Source organism: Typopeltis vanoorti, chromosome 26 (assembly GCF_054136105.1).
Source record: "Typopeltis vanoorti isolate ZY-2024b chromosome 26, IOZ_Tvanoo_1.0, whole genome shotgun sequence".
In the NCBI taxonomy this organism is placed as follows: Eukaryota; Metazoa; Arthropoda; class Arachnida; order Uropygi; family Thelyphonidae; genus Typopeltis; species Typopeltis vanoorti.
The window spans coordinates 18,358,742-18,381,732 of NC_143574.1; the positions used below are offsets into that span (position 1 = coordinate 18,358,742).

The 22,991-nt window shown below is 33.9% G+C and overlaps 1 protein-coding gene across 5 annotated transcripts in view; it reads left to right on the forward strand.

Annotated features, from left to right (window-relative positions):
* LOC150092376 (uncharacterized) overlaps positions 1 to 18,286 on the forward strand; it is a 60,651-nt gene extending 42,365 nt beyond the window's left edge. For all 5 annotated transcript variants that reach the window (XM_090415079.1, XM_090415081.1, XM_090415083.1 and 2 more), the window contains exons 4-5: positions 7,497 to 7,748; positions 17,684 to 18,286. In XM_090415079.1, coding sequence (XP_090271205.1) covers positions 7,497 to 7,748; positions 17,684 to 17,808 — 377 coding nt within the window. In that variant the 3' untranslated portion in view covers positions 17,809 to 18,286. The remainder of the gene's footprint in view (positions 1 to 7,496; positions 7,749 to 17,683) is intronic.
* Positions 18,287 to 22,991: the final 4,705 nt, after the last annotated feature.

The window sequence follows — 22,991 nt, forward strand, 5'->3', positions numbered from 1 at the left end:
TTATAAGAATGCCATTACCATACCTTATGTTAGAGGCATTTCAGAAAAAATAGACAGAAAACTACACAAATACAACATCAAAACCACCTTCAAACCCCAGGCAAAATTAAGACACCTACTCAGTTTTTCCAAAGATCCTCTTCCACACCTAGTCCACTCAGGGGTTTACAAAATACAATGCACATGTAACCATATATGTGCATTGTATGGTTACGTGTGCATTGTATTGTATTCGTCCTGTTTTCCCTACCATACATAGGGAGAAACAGGGTGAACCATCCCAATTAGGAAGAACGAACACAAACGACACATTAAATACCTCCATTTTGGAAAAACCGGCCTTTCAGATCACACACTCCAGACATACCACAGAATTGATTGGGAAGGTAACAAGTCCCTACACCGCACCAAAACCTGGTTTGAGAGGAAATTTAAAGAAGCATCCTAAATACTCAAACACAATCCTAACCTATAGAAAAATGATGGTCTAACCATTCCAAGAATGTGGAGGACCCATTTGCAACCATTATAGCAACCAGAACAAGCCAAAGAAAAATCTCAATACAAGAAGACCTGGTGAAGTGTTTTTTAAAACATTCAATAGCAACCTGAACAGTACAAGTCCAAAAGAAAATCTTAGTATAGCAACCTGAACTGTACAAGTCCAGAAGAAAATCGTAGTACAGGAGGACCTGTAGCAGAATTTAGTGTAGTGTTTTTTTTTTTTTTACCACTAGAGGTCAGGCTAAGTAAAAGCTCAGTTAACAGCATAGATTCAATTTACCTTTGTAGAGTGCAAGAGCATGTAGCTTGTTTTCATATACACATGTATTTTTCTGATGATGATGCTCTCAATACAGGGGTCGAAACGTCAATTGTTATTTTATTAATAATAAGTAAAATAATCATTTTGACACATGTTTTGTGTCCCTAAATTCATAAATATGAACACATTATTTTATGAAATAAACATCATTGAATGATTTTATTTGTCATTGACTGAATCATTTCACAGTCATTTGCTCCTGCTCACAGTGTCATATTTCCCATATTTCCTATTGGTCATTTTTGAAGTAATTTTTTTTTAGTTAATTCTCTTCCCCATGATCTGGTTATGGTACCCACCAAGTTGGGTATTTCATCCTTCTCTCTCTCTCGATTGCTCTGAATTGGGGTACTTTAATTTTTTTTTTTTTTTTTTTGTTTTCTACAGTTGGTATAATAACAGGCATAAATTAATGCACATTTCCAGCAGATGTAAATAAGTCTGTCGCATCACTGGTTGTTTTTCAAAGGCATTTTTAGGATAGCATGATTACAGAAAGTAGCATCTTTGAAAATAGAACAGTGGCCAGTTTTATTTTGAAATCAAAACTTTACCATACTAAAATCAGAATAGTATTACATTTAACATTAAAAGCTTTTTTATGAAATAAAAAAAAATTTTTGCATCAGTCTTAGTCTTTGTGCCTTTGAACTTATTTCAATATAGTTTAATTGGAACAATTCTGTTATAGAGATGGAAGTTAAAAAAAAAAATAGCGTTTCAATTCACACACACACAACAAATGAATGGCAAATGATATCAAGGACGTCACTTCTCTGGAACTAGGCAGCTCTGAAATTTATAATTCAGTTGTATGAGGTACTCAGTTAATTGAGCTTTGGATAACACAGAGTTACCATATTTTAGAACAATTACATTAACTAGATTTTCCTGATTTAACTTTTAAAACTTAGAAAATTATAGCTCAAAATTGCAACCACTGTATCTTAATCATCCATTGTACATTGGTGAAGGAAAGCACATATAGGCTAACACATAACAAGAATAGGTAACATATTAAAATATTTTGAAGGAATTATACATACTAACAACCTGACACTTGGTATCCAAGTATTAAACATGACAGTACTGAAAAAGTATACTAAATCCCGTACAAAGATGCCCATTCTAAATCTCAATTGCTATAGTTAAGTTCCTCACCAGAATTATACACTTAACAATTATAGAATTAAAAATACATGCAGTGGCTTAGCAATTCTTGAAAAAAATTGATATGTCAATCAATTTTTTTTTAGATTTAAATCTAGAACTCTAGGTTAATATCTATGCATAATTAATTTCACAATCTGCATAAATTTAGTTGTTTTAGTATCATCATCATTGATATTTCATTTCAGAATTCCTTAGTCTCTTCCCTCTTCGATTATGTGTTTAGTTAAGAGACTAAAGAATTCTAAATTAAGCATCAAGGATAATAGCAGATTGTAATCTGGTTTTCAGTAGTAGACGTTAATGTCAAGTATAAAATTGTATTGTACTTGGCAAGATTTCCTGTTAATCATACGAGGGTGGTCTGAAAAATTATCAGCCTCGACCATAGATGGCAACACTATTGGCAAGATTTTTTTTTTTCCTAAGTTGGTACATCTGTCATGAGCATCCATGTGAAATTGCAAGTCATTCTATCAAGTAGTTTGTTTTATAAAACTATCTGAAGCAAAAGTGTTGTTTGTAACCCTTGAAATGAATAAAATTGAGTATCGTGCAGTTATAAAATTCTTTGTAAAAGAAGGTTTAACGGCAAAAGAAATTCATTCGAAGTTCATAAAAGTTTATGGGCACTCTTCTCCTTCGTTTCAACAATTAAGAAATGGGCTGCCGAGTTTAAACATGGCTGTACCAGCCTTGAAGATGATCCATGTGAAGGACATTCAAAAAGTGTAAACCAGAAATCATTGATAAAGTGCATGCACAATATGGTATTGGATGACTGGCGAGTCAAAGTGTGTGAAATTTCTGAGACTATAGGCATTTCAAAAGAACATGTAGGATATATTTTGCATGAAGAATTGCAAATGAAAAAGCTTTGCACAAGATGGATGCCACGCTTGCTCACAGCAGATCAAAAATGTACTCGCATGAAAATCTCTGAACAGTGCTTGGAGCATTTTAACAAGAATAAAACTGATTTTGTGCATCGATTTATTACTATGGAGAGACTTGGATTCACCATTACACACCAGAATTCAAACAGCAGTCCAAACAGTGGACAGAAGCCAGTTGTTCAGCACCAAAGAAGACAAAGTCGGTTCCAGCAGCAGGAAAGGTCATGGCATCAGTGTTTTGGGATACTAAAGGCATTTTGTTTATTAATTATCTTGAAAAGGGTAAAGCCAGACTAGATGAAAAAATTCGTGAGAAAAGACCTGGTTTGCAGAAGAAAAAAAGTAATCTTTCATCAGGACAATGCACCTGCTCACAAAGGTGTTTTGGCAATGGGAAAATTAATGGATCTGCACTATGAATTGTTGGAACAGCCACCCTATTCCCCCAGATTTGGCTCCCTCTGACTTCTGTCTCTTCCCAAAACTAAAACTCTTCCTCACTGGTCAGCATTTTTCTTTGAATCAAGAGGTGATTGCAGCTGTAGGGCGGTAGTTTGCAGATCTTACTGAGAACCACTACAGGGATGGGATAATGGCGCTAGAGCATCACTGGAATAAATGTATTAGTCTTAAGGGAGATTATGTTAAAAAATAAAAATAATTTTGAAATTATAAATTCGTTTTTTCATTGTTAGGCTGAGAACTTTTCAGATCACCCTCGTACTAAAATTTTGAATCGGCTTCTACTGTAGGACAGTCTGGAAGCTGAACAAAAATCCAAGTTCTCAACATGAATTGATACAGTTTGTTGATTATGCACAAAATTAGAGAATACAGCCCTTATTCTTTTAACAACTCTAAAATAAGTTTTCACAAGCACAGGAAAAATAACATTATTATTATTATTACATGGCACCTCCAGGGAGTCCAAAGACTCATCAAGGGAGGACACCTACTCTACATCTCTCTGTTTCCACCATTCGCAAACCACCAACTACAACTAACCACAACTACATCAGTGCCATCTACCACCACCACTAGTATTTCTACAGACAATCACAAACATCCATGCCCACAGTGGGATTCGAACCCACAGCCTTTTGGCTGGAGAGCAGATATGATAGCCGCTTGGCCAACCAGGCCAGCAGTTATAATTTTCATTTTCTGTTTTGTAAAATTATCTTCAGAAAAAAATAATTGTGGTGATTTTATAGTATATTTTGAATATTTCAAAGGAAAAAATTCCCTTGTATAACTGATGCATATTAATGCTAATACCAGTATTTTTAACACTAAGTAACAGTTTACTTATGATAAGTTTTTTCCTGTAAAAAGTTAATTTGAATAAATTCAATAATCAGGCACTTTTGCAGTATCACTTAATTAGGAACATTGTCCATCTTCTCATAAATGCTCACTAGAGACATTCAAATCAGTGTGATATCATGTTTTGAAAAAAAAATAATAATAAATAATAATAATAAAATAGAGAATAAAAGTATTCATTTTACTGTTCACTTTTCTCCAATGTTTATAAACATGGGACCATATTGAATTGAGAATCCCGGTACATAAGGGGACAAGGACTTCTTAACTGAAAGTGCATCAGCTGGTCTCATATTGTGACACAGTTTTTCATTCTACAAAATAGGCAAACTGACCAGAGAACACGTGCATTAACTAATAGCGACCAGAGAACACGTGGTATAGCAGTGTAGATAGAATTAACTGCCTTATCAGTGCACATGCAAGATTTATAAGTCAGCAAGTTAGTCATGATAGGTCATAGAGGCATTCATTTTTGACAAGAGGCTGAATTCTGAGTTTGTTAAAGTAATTTATACAGATGTTTTATGACATGTAAGTTTTTTATTGTTAAAGTCATTACTAGTATCTCTGAATGTTTATAAAAGGATCAACATTTTGAGATGACATAAAATTTGCAAAGTACAGTGGGGTTTCTTTTTCTGCAGTAGATATGTTCCACAGAAAACCGCATATAAAAAATCACACAAAAAAAGGCCTAAACTTACGTTGAAAAATCAGGGATATGTTCCATAATTTTCTAAAACCGTATAAAACCGAAGCAATGAATTAAAATAAACCTAAAATCGCATAAAAAAGGTTTATGAAAATTCAGGAAAATAAGAATGCCTAAGCTTGTTTTAAAGCTTTATTCATTTAATTTTATTGAAAAGTAACATGTTTTTTTTTTTTTTTTCATCAGAATTATTATCGCTATTAGACCATATTCGGCAACATTTGCGAACTGGTGCAAAATCACTTTCAACACCAGAAGAGATAGTCAGTGCATCAGATCTGTATGGTAAAGGCAGTGGTTCTTCACAAACAGAATTAGCTTCACCCTCGTTCTGTGCTGATTTTTATTCTTCTGACAATGTAATCAGTGATTAAACTTTGCAATGATGATTTCACTAATTTTTTATACAGCTCGCGATATCCAGACATACAGTTCTTCAGCAAACATTAGAATTTAAAGGCTCATTCAGAATTTGTGTCATTAACAAGAAAATGATTTTCCAATTTATTGCACAGTTCAAGACCTTCTCGAATTATATTTGCAGTGAGGGGGACAGGTTTTTCTTTTTCTTCACTATCATTTTCTGGATCTTCAACAATATCTAAAGTTAATCGATATCCAATAATATCATCGTCACTTAAGGCATTATCCACAAGCAATTCATCTACATCCTTCTGGCTAAATGTATCAAAACCTTCTCCACCAATTTCATGTGCCAATGTAATGATTTCATCTGGCTAAATGTATCAAAACCTTCTCCACCAATTTCATGTGCCAATGTAATGATTTCATCTGATAATGTAGCATGGTTGCACTGTTTGCAATACATCCAGGCCAAGCTGCTTTCCAGCAAGCATTTAAATTTGTGATCTTATTTCAGCAATAGCAGATGCAACATGATTTAAGCAGTCCAAAATAGAAAATTTTTTCCAAACGTCAGTTACTGTTAATGATTCATTTTCTAGTTTATCCAATATAAATGCTTGCTGGAAAGCAACTTGGCCTGGATGTATTGCAAACAGTGCAACCATGCAAACATCTACAATATCAGATGTGCTTAACGTAATATTTTTTAAAAGTAGCAATTATGCCTTGATCTAATGGCTGAATAATGCTTGTTGTATTGGGCGGAAAAAACACTACCTGCACATTTGGATGTTCTAAATGCGGATGACTTGGTGTACTGTTAACAATTAAAAAAACTTTAAAATCGAGAGCTTTTTGCTTCATGTATGTTTGTACTTCTGGTACAAAGCAATTATTGAACCATCCGGTAAATACAGCAGTTGTTACCCAGGCCTTTTGTATTAGCCATCCAATGTACAGGCAGCTGTTTTAGATCTTTGCCTTTTAGAGCACGTGGTCTTAGAAATTGATTTACTAGGAGGGGTTTCAACATTCGATCTCCTGATGCATTGCTACAAAGTAACAACGTTACTCAATCTTTGCTTGTTTAAACCCACTTGCTTTTTTCCTCAGACTTTGCGATGTAAGTTCAACTAGGCATTTTCTTCCCAAACAGTCCTGTTTCGTCAACGTTAAACACTTGATCAGGACATTATCCACCATCTTCAATAATTTTGGCTAACTTCTCTTGAAAATTTTTGGCTGCTTCTTCATCTGCTGCTGCTGCAACCTTGCCTGTAATCTTCATGTTATGAAGTGCATTCCTTTTTAAAAACCCGGTTTACCATCCTTTGCTAGCCGAAAATTCTTTATCAGCCTGGGAAACGGAAGTAGACAGCTCCAATTGCTTCATTTGTCATAAAAACCGAAGAGCTTTTTTGTTTAATTAAATAACCACTTATAGGAATTCTTCTTTGAGTTAATTCTTCAATCCAAATTACGAGCACTCGTTCCGTGTTTTCTAATAAAGCATCTCTTGAGTACGATGATAATTTGACACTTAGTTTTGTGCCAGAAATGACAGATTTTCTTATTGCGACTTCATTCTTTTTAATTGCTGTTATAGTAGATTCGTCTAAATTAAAATGTTTACCAATCACCGTAGATCCCTCTACTTTTGCTAAGCGATCTAAAATTGCAATTTTCATTTCCAAAGAAATTCCCTTTTTTAGTGCTTTTTTTCTCCATTGGGCCAAATTTAATTAATTATTAATTGATAATTAATGATAAATTATTAATTGATAATTAATGATAAATTATTAATTGATAATTAATGATAAATTATTAATTGATAATTAATGATAAATTATTAATTAATAATAAAAATCAGCTAAATTAACAATTAATTATTAATGAATACATTACAAAATAACCAAGGTGTTCCATGAAAATTTCAGGATTTGTGAAGTGTTTCCGTTGTAGGAAAAGTTTGGAAAACGCTGGATTACCCTATTATCGGAATGGATTCTCCTTCTGTTGACATGCGCAGAAGTGTCGAAAGGTCTCATATCTGTGGTCGTGCACTGCATAACTTCAAATCCGCATAAAAAGAGACCTGAGGTACATTCATTATTTAAAAAATCAGAATAACTTTATTTTAATATTAATTTTAAGAACACACATTATTATTATTATTATTTTTTTTTAATGAATGTAGGAATGCTACTAGAACTGGAACCACAAACTCTTCGGTATCTTCTGAACAGTCCCAGAGAACTCAAAGCAGCAGTTATTAAGGCTAGAAATGAATATATTCAATTTACTTCAAGAAAAGATGCCTTTCTTTCTAGGCCCAAACAAGTCCATGAATCCTCAGCCTTCTCTTATTCTGAAGAGAAGGAATCTATAGCTGAAAAACTCTATGACATTTTATTTGAAGAACATCCAGATGATGCAGGAAAATTAACAGGTGATTGTAAATTATATGAAAATGTTTTAAACTAAAAAGTTTAGAACTTAGTTTAAATGTTATAAACTTTGGAGTTGACTCTTAGTATGCATGACAGTTTAAAATTGCATATAACAAAGCAGTGTACCTTAATTAAAATTTCAGCTTAAGAATGCAAAAATATATTAGCCACTTGTTCAGTTTAGCAGAAATTTTTGTATTCCTTAATATTTTATGTTACGTGTACTATACAGGATGATTCCACACTCCTGTTATAAACTTATTCTACACCTCAAAACTAGAAAACGTTCCAATAAGCAAGTCTGGAAACCTCACATTTTTAGGATATTTGTATTCATGCATTTCTGACACAAATGCCAACAAATTGCAACGCAAATAAAAAGGCAAAACGGCAAAACATAAGCATAAATTCATTGGTAACTGGCAAAATAAATGCTGTAAAATAAACATACCTTACAGGTGTTCAGAATGACTGCTGCCAACTGTGCAACTGTTGAGATGTCTCACCATTGTTAACCTCGTATGTTGGATAGTTCCTACTGGTCTGAAGGCAGTGCATGTATGTTCATTGCATTTCTACAATTCATCGACATTCCCCAATGGGGTAAAGTATACCAGTGATTTTAAATGGCTCCACAAATAAAAAAAAATCCACTACATTTAGGTCTGGTGAGTGAGAAGAAGATGTAATTTGCCTACCTGCACCAACCTGTTTTTTTCTTTCAGGAAACCTTGCATCAAGATATCCTCAGGTGTCATGTGTAGTGGAGTTCTATAATGCATGAACCATGCATTTCTCCACAACACCAAGGGAACATCATAGGATATATCATAGAAAATGTCTTCTACCAAGTTTTGAAAGAAGTCATCATACTAGGATCCTTTAATCCTGTTTGGTAAAACATACCCATCCCTATTAATCTGTCTTCAAAGATACCTATCCATACTTTGTTGAAGAATTTCTTCTGATTTCTTGACTTAATAACTGCATGTGGATGTTGATTGGCTCACACGTGACTGTTGTGATAATTAAAAATACCATCTCAAGTGAACATCACCTCATCTGCATTAACCTGCTGGACCCTCCATACAACTGTTTGGGATCACCTCTTCACTGCAATTCTACATGGTCTAGTGTGTGAATTACTATGTCACTGGACACATTTCTTTATTTCTTCCTCCATTTCATAATGCAGAAACTGTGCCATGCTCACAAAGGCAGTGATGAAGATAAGTGGATGTTCAAAAGCATTGAATTTGATCAGGGAACGTTTCTTGATAAAGCCAACATGCATCATGTGCATTTTCATTGACACCAAAATAAAAGTGCATATCAACCAGTTCAGTAAATGTGCACTCACCATTAAAAAAAAGAAACACAAAGAATTAGCAAATGCTATTTGCTCAGAATTGAATATATTAGATGGGAATGTAACTTCAGCCATGACTTACATGTGATTCTAGTTGTTCATAATTATTTAATTCATTGAGTTGTGTCTATCTACTTTGCATGTTGTAGCTACATAGGGCTATATCTTGGATATGTGAGGTTTCTTGATCCATGTTTCTTGAAACTTTGCATTAGTTTGAGTTGTAGAATATGCCTTTGGATTTCTACTCTTGGAATATTTATATTGACTGTTAGAAATTTCAGGCAGGTAATTCATAATAAATTGCAAGTACTGTTACTAAATTCCTGGTTTTTCCCTTTCAGTCATTTCTGACCATAGGCAATTTTGCAGGCATTGCCCACAAAGTATTGCTGGTGAGATTTTTGCAGGGTAGTTCACCATTGCTTTCCTCAACCCTCCCCAATTTTATCCGGGCTCAGGACCAGCATATGGCTAGAATGTATTCATGACTGTTCCATGTGTGTTCATGGAGCCAGTTTTCCTGTTATTGGGGAGGAAAAACCCTAGTTTCCAGGTGAAAAAATTCCCTACCTCCCATATGGAGGTAGGGGATTTTTTTCACCTGGACCGGCTAATTCACCTTTAGTCAAAAGAGACCAGATAAAGGTTCCTCACGTCACTGATGGGAATCGAACCCAGGTCTTTCTGACCAAAGGACTTGGTCAATATTGACTGAGCTACGGAAGTTCTCGCTAAGTTCCCAACCAATTGAAACTATTCATTGTAAAAAGGATTGCTTGTTGCAGTTTATGGTCAATGGGAGAGAGGTGATCCTGGCTGGCTACTCCTCTGAACATGTATCACTCTGTGAAAAATTCACCTTTAGTCAAAAGAGACCAGATAAAGGTTCCTCACGTCACTGATGGGAATCGAACCCAGGTCTTTCTGACCAAAGGACTTGGTCAATATTGACTGAGCTACGGAAGTTCTCGCTAAGTTCCCAACCAATTGAAACTATTCATTGTAAAAAGGATTGCTTGTTGCAGTTTATGGTCAATGGGAGAGAGGTGATCCTGGCTGGCTACTCCTCTGAACATGTATCACTCTGTGAAAAATTAGAGCCTTTATTCTTTAATAATATGAAAATAAATGAAATATATAAATAAACACAAATGAAAATAGTAGAATATTATGATATTCAGTATTAAAAGCCTCAACAACAAATATTTTATACATTTTAACAGCAATTATATGGTTTAACTGAAACTTTAATTTTTATATTCTGAATTCAAGGGCAGTCTTTTTCAAACTAATAAATGCACGTGTGTGTGTAAAATAAGTCATGCCAGAAAGTGAAGAGAAAGAGTGAATTTTCATATGAAAAAAAAAAAAAAAAAGAGTTGTGATCATCATGCCTCTGGCAACATCTGCAGAACTAGATATTTATGAACAAATGTTCATTATTAATGTTTTATTAAAATCACAAAAGTTTCTTCACTTCTTCTTTTGTAGAAACTTCTATAGGAAGTATTTGTATCTATGGTTCCAAAGCAAGTTATACTAAGAAGCAAGTGGAGGAATGTTTCAAGTCGTTAGAGAAAGCAGTTGACATAAAGAAAAGCTGGACTTTGGAAATGAACAGCAGACATATAGAAGTGTTTGGGGAAAACTAGGAGAGAATCTCTAATAATAATGGTAACAACCTGTTGGAATGTTATAAATGGACTAATCATTACCAATATGTTGCAACATAGATGCACATAGATTCACAGGGAGAGAAAATGTAAGAAATAAGAAAAGTCTTGTTAACTATGTTATTGTTGACTGGTATCTTTACACTGGTTCAGGATGCAAGAGTATGCTGGGGATTGGAAATAGGAAGTGATCATATGGTTTTGAGTAGGATAAAAATAAATATCATATTGAAAAGAAAAATATGTAATTTTTAAAAAGAATCAATGCTCACTAGTTCAGAAGTGAACTTTAAACACAAATATATCTAAATTAATAAACACAAATGAAATTTGTGTTTATTAATTTATAATGATGAATGATTAATGATAATTGAAAAAATGAATGAGTTTGAAAACAAGAACAATCCTTGGATATTTGTTTGCAGACTGAAGAAAAACATTAATAATTTCAGCCAGGGAGGCATGGAATTAAATTGTCAGCAAGGATAGAAAAATCCAAACTTCAGGATAATGAGTAGAAAGGCTTATATGTTGATAATACATGTTAGTTTATTTAACAGTATTAATTCAGACACAGAATGATAAGAAAATAATATTTATTATAGGTATTATTTCTGGGAAGATTCCCATGTTGCTCCTCCTAAAAGATAAAACTATTATTTTTATGGCTTAGAACCTACTTTCGTTTAGGAGTGTCCCTTTTTTTTACAGTTTCATTGGCTCTTTACTCAAATCTTAGGGTATTACTGATGTGTTATAAAACTAATATATGAAGAATAATGTAGGAGGAAAAATCGGACATACCTTTTTTTGGATGTTGTTGGCTGTCTCCTTATCCCGGCGATATGCATACATCTGCTGTTAAAGGGGGGAGTTGGGAACTTTTTTTTTTTTTACAATGACATTAAAAAAGGGACACTTCTAAATGAAAGTAGGCTATATAGCCATAAACATAATAATATTTATTAACTTTTTAGCTGATATTTCGCTGGTATTATTATTATTAAGAGAGACCTCCAGGGAGTCAGAGAAGACTCATTGAGGGTGGCCATATACTACACACACCAGCTATCATGCTTATTCTTGAATTCATTCACACACTGCTTGCACTCACAACGTCCAATGGCAATCCATTCCAATCATGCACCACCCTCTGAGAGAAAAATATAGCCCTCACACCCTTCTTGGCGGCCTTTATTCTCAGCTTCCATGGATGCTCTCGTCCTTTCCCCACCCTCCATAAATTGAAAAATTCCATCAATTGAAATCCTGTATGACCCTTTCAGAAGTTTGTAAGTCTCAATCATATCACCCCTCTTTCTCCTGTTTGCTAGTGTCTGCAGTCTACAAATTCTCAATCTGTCTTCATAATTAGTATTCCACAATCCTGATATCATTTTTAACACAATCCTTTATACTCTCTCCAATATATATATCAGAATCACAACGAAAACCAGGAGACTAGACCTGCACACAATAGTCCAGGTGAGGTCTTATCAAGTCCTTGTAAAAAGGGCAAAATAGCATCCTTATCTTTACATGTTAACGTTCGTTTCAGCTTGCAATTATCTTTTGAGTTGTATTTGGAATCTTTGCCACATGGCCCCTAAACTTCAACTTCCTATCTATTAACACTCCAATATCCCTAGCCTCATCAGTTTCTTCTAGCCTTATTCCACCAATATAATATGACATTGGATATCTAATCATGCTGAAGTGAATGACTTTACATTTACTGACATTGAACTGACACCCATTTTCCCATGCCCACAATTCCAGCCGATTCAAATCATTCTGCAAAGACTGCATATCAGCAGCATTCCTGATTACCCTACCTATCTTTGCATCATCAGCAAATAACTGTATGTTGCTTGTCAAATCCTTCCTAATATCATTAATGTACAGATTGAATAACAGTGGATCAAGCACTGATCCTTGTGGTACACCACTTGTTACCTGAAACCTTGCAGACTCAGATCCCCCGTATACCACTTTTTGATATCTGTCAGTCAGCCATTTGGGTTATTGTATAACCCAAACCCATTTTCTCCAATTTATGCAGCAGTCTGCCATGCTGTATTCTGTCAAAAGCCTTATCAAATCTAAAAGTATCATGGTGTATCCATTCCCCTTTTCTAGTTCAATGGTAACATTGTTATAGAATGTGAGAACGTTGCTGAAACATGACCCTCCCTTAGTAAACCCATGTTGTTCATTGCAAAGTAGAGATTCACTGTCATCCCATTTCTGAATGCAGGCCCTAACCAATTTTTCCAAAATCTTCACCACCACTCCTAAGATACTAATTGGTCGATAATTGGATACATCGGTCTTTACCCTTGTGCAATGGAATTACCATACATTCCTTCCATTCCTGCGAAATCTTCCCTGTTCTGAGACTCATATTAAACATCCTGGTCAAAGGAATGGCCAGTTCAGCTGAACACTCTTTTAGCACACGTGCTGATATTCCATCAGTCCCTATTGCTGAATTCTTATTCAGTTTGTGCAACAGCTCTAATACCTTGGACTCACACACCTGTGTTTCTTCATATAGTGAAGAGGTAACAGTGAGCTCGATGTTGCGTTCACCAAGTTGATAGCTTTTAACAAAATGGGCACTCATTAACTGAACAACCTCTTCTGCATCTGAAACCCTCATGCCATCTAGATTTAGAAGAGTTATTCTTTCATATTCATTCTTTCTTTTACTTGCAGCATAACGATAGAATTCTTGTGGGTTGTCTTTAGCACACAGAGCCAGTTTCTTTTCATAATCAGACTTTGCTTGCCATACAACAGTTGTGACTATTCTAGCCATAAAAATAATAATATTTAACTTTTTAGCCGATATTTCACTGGTATTATATCCAGCATCTTCAGAGCACAAGAGCAGTTTGTCACTGTACACAAAACAACAACAATTTGGTATAATAGTGGGACTACAAGGAACTAAAGTGCTAATTGGCATCACCTGTTGTTGGATAAGGAGAGAGAAAACAAGAATTAATTAGATCTAAAATGACTGTTTCCCAGATTTTTGGTAAATTGATATAACCATACTTTGTTGAGGTTTGGAGTATGTTTTAAAGCTGCTGCTAATTACAAAAACATTCTCTCTGACTTATGACTTCGGTGTAGCACCTTTGTTTTCTTCCATTTGATCCTGTGAGAAGTGGTATCCAAGGCATGGTCTGCTAGACCCAACTTGCCATAATGATAGTGCCGGATGTCTTTTTTATGTGCTCCAAAGTGGATGTCAACAATTCTTCCTGTCTGTTCATATTAAGCTAGGTTCACAAGAATAGGGCACTGGATGTGATAAAGAAGAGATTTGTCCTTAGGTAATGGTTGAGAGTTGTCAATTTGACAGTCTGTCTGTGTTCACTGGGCATCTACAGATGCCGTATGGTCACTCCGATGCTCGATGATGTTCCACACTAGGCCACGCCATGTAGTCCTGTTGTTTACCCTTCTGGCAGCCTCAACCCTCTGAAGATCAGTCACTCCACACATGCCATCCATCCATCTCATTGATGGTCTACCCCTGCCTCTTTTTCCAGGAACTTTACCTTCTATTACTGTTCTTAGAAGTCCTCCTTCCATCCTTTCTATGTGCCCAAAATATTTTAATTTTCTTCTGTCAATATCCTTAAGGAGCCTTAAAGTTCTACTAATCTTTTCTAACACCCATTCATTTGTATGCCTTTCAGTGTATGATATCCTCAACAGCCACCATATTTATTAAGGATAGATATCTTTTCAGATGTACTTTGAATGTATGGGACAGTAACAGTTTTGCTGCAGTCTTGTGTAATAAGCAATGGAGGGGATTTCCAGGGAGCATTTAGTATTTTTTCTATTCTATTCTATTCTATGAGGATTATAGCCATTGGCTAAGAAAGTGTGACATAAGTGAGTGAGTTCAGTGATAAGAGTATTGTCATTGAAATGGATAGCTCTGGCTCAATGAGTTAATGTTTTTAGGATACCATTCTGTTGAGCTTGATGATGGTGAATATTTGTGCATATATCTCCCTGTATGTGTGGGTTTTCTATAAACAGAAAAAGATAATGAACATCAGTAAAGCAGATAGTCATTATCTTCCTGTTCCATTGTGAAGTGGATTTTAGAGTGTTGGCTATTTAAATGCACTAAAAATGTATCCAATGTGTCTGGACCATGTGGCCAAATAGCAAACATATCATCAACATAGTGCAGCCAAACCACTGGTTTGAGAGAGTAGCTGTATTCATAGCTAGGTTTTTTTAAGAGTTCTGTGTAGGCTAAAGGGGGAATGCAATTGCTGTCTCATCTGGTTGTTTGTATATTTTTCTTTCCATGCAAAATAACCTCCTTATACTGTAAATTTAAATAATTCAAATATATCTGGAGGGAAATGTGACTTAGCAAATCAAGGGTTTCAATTAATGGTACATTAGTAAATAGTGAAGTAATATGAAAGCTAATCATTATGTGTGAACTTTTTTAAGATTTGGTTTTCTAATATACTTTTTTTTTAGGTGAACAGAATTTTGAACAAAGGAAGAAGAATTATTTGGTGGGGGGGGGGGTCTAGTAATTTAGCTAAATGTTTAGCAAGTTTGTATATGGGACTGTTTATACTATCCACAGTTGGGTGTACCTTACTTGTGAATTTTTGGTCCTTCATCCATATATTCAAAGTGTTTTAATATGAAAAGACTTGAGTTTGTTAACCACTTTTTGTCCAAGTAACATTCTTCAGTAATTTGCAAACTTTATTCTTTTGAGTTAGTAGGATTAGGCTAGGATTACGATTCATGATTTGGTATGTAATATTGGAAGTATTAATTAAATTTATTTTAGTTAATATATAGTCTATGTTGTAATTTCCTTAAAAAATACAGCTATGAATAGTCAAGCCTTACCATAAGACCAGGATTATATAAGATTTCTAGAATCACAGGGTTCAGGCCTTACTTCTCATGCCATCAACAGCAGAAAAAACTAGACATGTAGTGTTTTCTTATAGATTTAAATTTGATTGCCTATTCCTTTAAATGTGTGAAATACTATGTCCATAGCCCTCATCTTAATTGAACAAACTTGCATGCCTGTCTCCAAGTTGTGGGAAGTAATTGCTATAAATTGTTTGTGGATTTTTTTATATTTATTATTATTTTAGTAATTTTGAATTATGCACAAGTGTACTTGTTTTCCTAGACCTTTAATAGTGTTTTCTGCTGTTCACTCATTCTTTTGTTAATATTTTGAATGTCATAACCAATTCTTGTTCTCTCTTCTTGAATGATGCTCATGTTATAGTTAGTGCAATATCATCATCATCATCAAATTCCTGCCATGTACCCTCAAGGGGTGTACAGGATATGACAGTACTACATGAAAAAATTACATCATTACTAACTTCCTATCTACAATTTTCCTCCAAATCAGTCTGTTACTTGTCAAGACTCCAACATTATCAGATCTTATATTTCTATCGTCTAAGGCACTTTGTACCATATCAATCCACCTATATCTTGGTCTTCCTCTGGGTCGTTTTCCTGCCAACCTGGCAGAGAACACTTGCTTTGCTAATCTTTCCTCTCCCATTCTATTTAAGTGACCATACCATCTGAGATTAGCTCTGCTAACGCATTCCTGGATGCTGACAATGTCAAGTTCTTTCCTAATATCCTCATTTTTAATATGATATTGCCATTGATGCCATCTGTTCACGCCTCTAATCTTTCTCAGGACTCTCATATCTGCGGTCTCTAGTCTTTGGTCAAGTGTTTTACTTCTGACCCAGCTCTCAGATCCATAAGTTAAAATTGGTTTGAACACATTAAGGGCATTAATGTGTTCACATTAATGCCCTTAATTTGAACACATCTCCTCTCAGTTATACAGCTTAAGGGTCAAAGCTGTATAACTGAGAGGAGACCTCCACATAGCCTTTAAAGGAATGCAGAGAACCGACCAGGGCTTCTGACCTAATGTCCAATCCTCACCTTCTCGTGGTGCACCCTGTTGGGTATCTACTTTGATACTGAACGAACGAGGATGGGCTGGCAATTTGGGATTTAGCCGACCAAATTGTATTCTTATTGGTTAAACCAAAATAAAAAATGATGGTACAACATGACAAAAAAAAAAAAAAAAAAAAAAAAAAAAATTAGTGCAATATAGGAGATTTTAATCTTTAGAGATACCTGTGGCATAATTAAAATTAATAACTTAACACGTATAAAACCAACAGTAATAACTTTAATGAAAAACTTTAATCAGAGTAAATATGAACACCTTTTCAAAGAAAGTTGTGAAGCCCTTTTACATTGGCTGAATTTGAATCGAAATGACTGTCTCTCTCTCTCTCTCTTCCCCCCAAAAGTTGGGAGGTTCTTATCTTATGCAACCATCAATAAAATAGTTTTTAAGAATTATTTAATAATATTTTATTAATATTAATTTTCTGGCACGTGGCAACAATTTTAATTGGTAATCCACCGACTGTTCTGTGCTTTGTATTCCATTCCTTAAACTGTTTGTTCTGCACTGATGATGTACTGTTACTTTCAGTATGAAATATTTGTACCTTTAATTCATTCAAGTTATTACTGTTGGTTTGATACGTGTTGTTATTTATTTTAATAGGAGATTTTAATACATTCTAATTTCCCTTACATGTGTTATTAAGTGTTATGCATTATTAAATAAAACTAATGAAATGCTTATTGTATATAATTTTTCTTAATTCTTCTTTTGCTATGCTACTGGGTTTCAGAATTTAGCATGCTTTCGTGAATTATTTGACAACTACAAATATTAGCTTATTTTAATAATCTGTGTTTGCATATAGAAAGAATATTAATATTATTTATTATGACTTTCATTTTCTTACAGGAATGTTTATGGAAATGGATCCTCAAAGCCTACAAAAGCTATTAACTTCACCATCTAAGCTACACGAAAAAACAAAAGAAGCTTTGCAAGCTCTAAAGCAAGTGGAATTTAACTCAGCTTCTTGATAATGATATATAATTTAACTTCAGTTCTGAAGAAAGTATTTTCCTAGGAAATTTAAGGAAAATTGCAAAGTATAGCTAGTTGGTGATTGTGTTCTTACATGTATGTCAAATAACAGTTTAAATAGAAAAAATTATCCTACACACAAATCATATTTCAAAAAAGAAGAGAAATTACTTATTAAGGATGTGAATTATTCTAGTCTAGGAGTCTCATGCAGCATGTACTTTCCCAATAATTTTGTTTTACTTCCTAAATGCCATAATTCTTTGATGTATATTGGGGAAATTTTTTTATCCCAAAATGAGGTGTAACTCATAAACATACCTGCAAGCAAATAAATGTGAGCTGTGACCGACCTCAGTTAAGATTCTTCGCTGTTGAAGTTTGAACATGTTTTCTTATGTAAATAAGACTAGAAAATATTACTACTTTATGTAGATCATATACTCACAAAAATAAAAAAGTATGAAGATACTACTCAAAACAAATATGTTCCCATATTAAGAACAGAAAGTTGTTCTGTTTCAATAATTAAATAGGATATATGAGATAATTGAGAGACCCTTTTTTTTAACCTTTGTGATAGCCATTTTAAGAAAATTAAAATAACAATCATATCACTCAAGGAAGCATAATAATGTGTTTTTGTAATAATTTATCACTTGTTAATAAATGAAATTGCAATGCGTCATTTCTATACAATGTTTGGTTTAATAAGGTATCCAGTCCTTCAAGTGGAATGATGACTAACTACTAAAAGATATTCTGTTACTTATTTTTAAGTAGGGAAGGGAAAAAAATTTTAAGTACAAGGATGTTTCAAAAAAAGAAAAAGAAAAAATCAGATAAGAAGCACATTATGTGAAGAATTTTCTGCTAACATAATAACCTTAACATACAGAAATTATATCATGCTGTCATGTGAATGCATTTTCAATCCAACCATTTTTTTTAATATGATCTCTATTCAATAGTGCTGTGTCTGAGCAAATGATTAGAGAGAAGAAAGGAATCTGTTAATGTCTTTCCTAGAATTGGAGATTACATTCATTGGGGGAAAATGTTATAGGGAAGAATGTTCCAAAGGACAGTGGTACATGGAATGAAGGAAAAGGATGAGAAATTGGTCTGAAGGTGAGTCACATGCCTAAGTTCATATGAGGAAAGCAGAATGGTGATGGCCAGTTAACTGACCACTGCTGTTGTGACCCATAGACAAATATCTATGGGAAAGCAATCAGAGGGAGTAATTGAGAGAGGAGTCATCTATTAAACAAACAACTCTTCTGAATACAGTCAGGCATTCTGAGGGAGCTTTGGGGAAACCATTTCAGATGTGAGAACAAATTCTAAGGTTGGATGGATTTGGGATATATAAAAATTATAGAGTTGAACAGAAGAGAAGTAATGTTTAGAACGCCAAAGAATGCAAAGTTTTTGGAGGTTGAAGAGTCTATAGATGTCATATGTTTATGCTGGATAGGCTAAATGTGAAAGTCAACCATAGAGAGAGAGAGAGAGAGAGCTAATAATCAGACATTTTAAAGGAACATGCATACTAGAAATATATTGTTATACACTTAGAACAATCTTTAAAGGTACCTGTGGCATAACTATAAATAATAAATTACACGATAACCACATTAATTAACTTTAATGAAATAAAGGTACAAATATTTCATACTGAAATTAACAGTACATCATCAGTGTAGACAACAAGCAGTTCAAAGAAATGGAATACATAGTACATAACGGTCGGTGGATTACCAATTAAAAACCTATTCCAGTGGGATAAAGCTCGTCTTCTCCATAGATGCAAGTTTAAATACGAACTCCTTTTCAAAGAAAGTCGCGAAGTCCTTTTATATCGGCCAAATCTGAATCGAAATGATTTTCTCTCTCTCTCTCTCCCAAAAAGTTTGGGAGATTCTTATCTTATGTAATCATCAAAGAAGTAGATTTTAAGAATTATTTAATAATATTTTATTAATATTAATTTCTAGCACACGGCAACAGTTTTTAATTGGTAATCTGCCAACTATTCCTTTGAACTGCTTGTTGTCTACACTGAAGATGTACTGTTAATTTCAGTACAAAATATTTGTACCTTTATTTCATTAAAGTTAATTACTGTGATTATAGTGTAATTTATTACTGTATATGTCGGTATATGGGACAACCGACGTATAAGACGAGGCCTAAATTTTAGGCTATTTTTAGGTTTTAAGCTTATGTCGGTTATATAAGATGACCCCCAATTTTTTTTTTGTATTAATGCAATGTTAGGTATTGTTATATCCATTATTTTTATATCTATGCATATCCGTTATTTTTTTTTTGCATAGCATAGATTTAGTATTTAATGCGAATTACCCTAATTAAAAGTGATTAGCCTCAATTTTAATTAATTATTAATTTTGCATTTTTTTTTAAATTTTAGGATTATTAAAATTGTTATAATTTAAATTCATGGAATCAGCAAACAAAACAAAGAAAGCATGAAGCTCGATTTAAAATGAGGGTAATTGAAATGGCAAACTAATAACTGTGCTGCTGCAAGAAAGTTTGACATAACTGAGAAGATGGTAAGAGAATGAAGGAAGAAAGAAGATATTTTAAAAAAAAATTGTTAAAGAAAAAATGTCCAATGAGAAAGGGGATCACCCAATGGCTGCAACTGGAAAAAATCACGTTGCAAAATGGGTATTCGAACAAAGGCAGAATGGTTATCTTATACCAGATGGTTTAACTTCTATATTGCAACTACTAGATGTCTGCTTGAACAAACCATTTAAAGATCGCATGCGAGAAGAGTGGAATAATTGGATGTTGACTGGTGAAAAATCATTTACAAATGGTGGATCTATGCGCGCTGCATCACTTGATATGTTGTGCAATTTTGTGATCAAAGCATGGAATCAAGTAAAAGTAGAGACTGTAATAAAATCATTTAAAAAGTGTATTTCTAATCTTATGGATGGTATGGAAGATGATCTGTTGTGGGACACTGATGACGATGAAAACGAAATCAATTCACCGGATTCGACCTGGGATCCATATGACGATCATTTAAACAATGAATCTGAAGAACTATTTTCAAAGATGATGAAGAAAATTAACATCAAAATTTAGGTTAATAATTATTTGTTTTTTAAGACTTACATCTACTGTAATATTTTAAATAAATTTATGTAAGAAAAAATTAATCTGATTTTTTTATAAACACTGCCTACCTAAATGTTCATCCAAGAAATTAAGCTTCCCTTTTTATACTCGCCGTATAAGATGACCCATGATTTCGAGGGGGTTTTCTGTAGTATTTGAGAGTTGTCTTATATGCCAACACATATACTTAGAACAGTTAACGCATGCATAGAAAACATATAGAATTTATAAAAATCAGATACATATCATCCAATGTTACATGGACATCATCATCGGGGAGAGAACAGATCAGTTAATTACATTCGTCAAAACATGAATCACAAGATGTGAGTCACATAGCATGTGCTTACTGGCTCGTGTCTTGGTTTGATATTTTCTGTAACTGAGAATTAAATAACCTAATCAATATTTAAAAAAAAAAAAAAAGTTAATGGAAATCACTTCCCAGAACTTTTAAATTGGCATAGAATCAGAGTAGTTGAGGTTCAGATGATGTCATGGGTTTCACATGTTTCAAGGAATAGATGAAAATTTATTTTCATCTATTCCTTGAAATCTATTTCATCTATTATTAGAATCCCTGATGTTCTGGGATTCTAATCTTAGCAGAATGTCCAGTCTGTCCAAGATTACAAAAATGACATGAACAGGGTACTTGATAGACACATGGCATGGAGAGAGGTGGTAACTGGTTCTTGATAGATGGTAGTAGTAAAGAAGACATTTTCTGAGCTGGTTTGAAGGAAGTGTGTATATGTATTGTTCAAATATTTCTTTTAAGGTAGGATATAAAAATTTTTTCACATCAGATTATACTCTAGCTGAGGAATGATTACTGTCACTGCTAGTAAATGCAGATTTTCTATAAGCAGAAATTGAATGCTGCCTGTAGGAGTACAGCTTATTAAGGTATCCAAAAAGGAAGACTGTCAGTATAATACCATATATGTTTAGGAGTGTACCTTTGTCAGTCTTGTTAGCTTAGACTCGATAGTTAAGTGATTAAAACCTAAAAATAGAATGTGTGTTATAATTTAGCATTGAACAGAAATACCCATTTTATATTTTTAATAGAGCATACCTTGAAAATATGTGGAAGGTAGCAAGTCATCCATTCTTTGTTCTTCTATGCCATCATAAACATTTTTATGTTCCTGGTGAGATTTTTTACAGGCTAGTTCACCATTGCTCCCCCACCTCCCATTTTATCTGGGCTCGGGACTAGCATATAGCTGACAAATCAGACCTATGGCTGGGATGTATTCCTGACTGTAATCCATATGTGTACACGGAGCTGGTTTGCCTGTTCTGGGGGGAACAAAAAAACCCAAGTTTCTGGCTGAAAAAACTCCCTATTTCTATGTGAGACTAACTCACCTTTTGTTGAAAGAGACCAGATAAAGGTTCCTCGTGTCACTGACAGTTGAACTCAGGTCTTTCCAACCAAAGGGCTTTTATCTATACTGACTGAGCTATGGAGGCTTGATAATGAATTGAAGTGGTATGCAAATGAAAGACTAATCATGTTTTATAATCAAAAAGGAAACTAAACCACCAATATAAAAGAATAAGTGTGAAAACTGAAGCATTAAACTGTAAGATTAAAAACATGACTGGAAAACTTAATTGAGAAATAAAGATGGAATTTAAAAATATAAGAAAAGAATAAAGGGTATAAAATAGATGATACTACAAAAATATGGTATGTGCACCATTTTGAATGTGGCACTGTCTTCATGAAGAGCATTCTCCTAAAGAAATGAAAAAAAGTAACAGATAGATGGAGTGACAGAGGTAGAGTCCACTAAATAGGTTAAATTGAATTTCATTCACTTATTTATTGGTTGGAACTTTGGCATAATTTTAATTTTGTGTAGAAGAGTGCTCTCCTAAATTTCTTTAGGTGATGATGTGCCATCATCTTTATAATATGTGAAGTACAGTGCTGCTTTCAAATTACAACAAGAGGTTAAGAAGTAGCTGTATACTAAATTTCTCAAATTTCAGGAAAAAATCC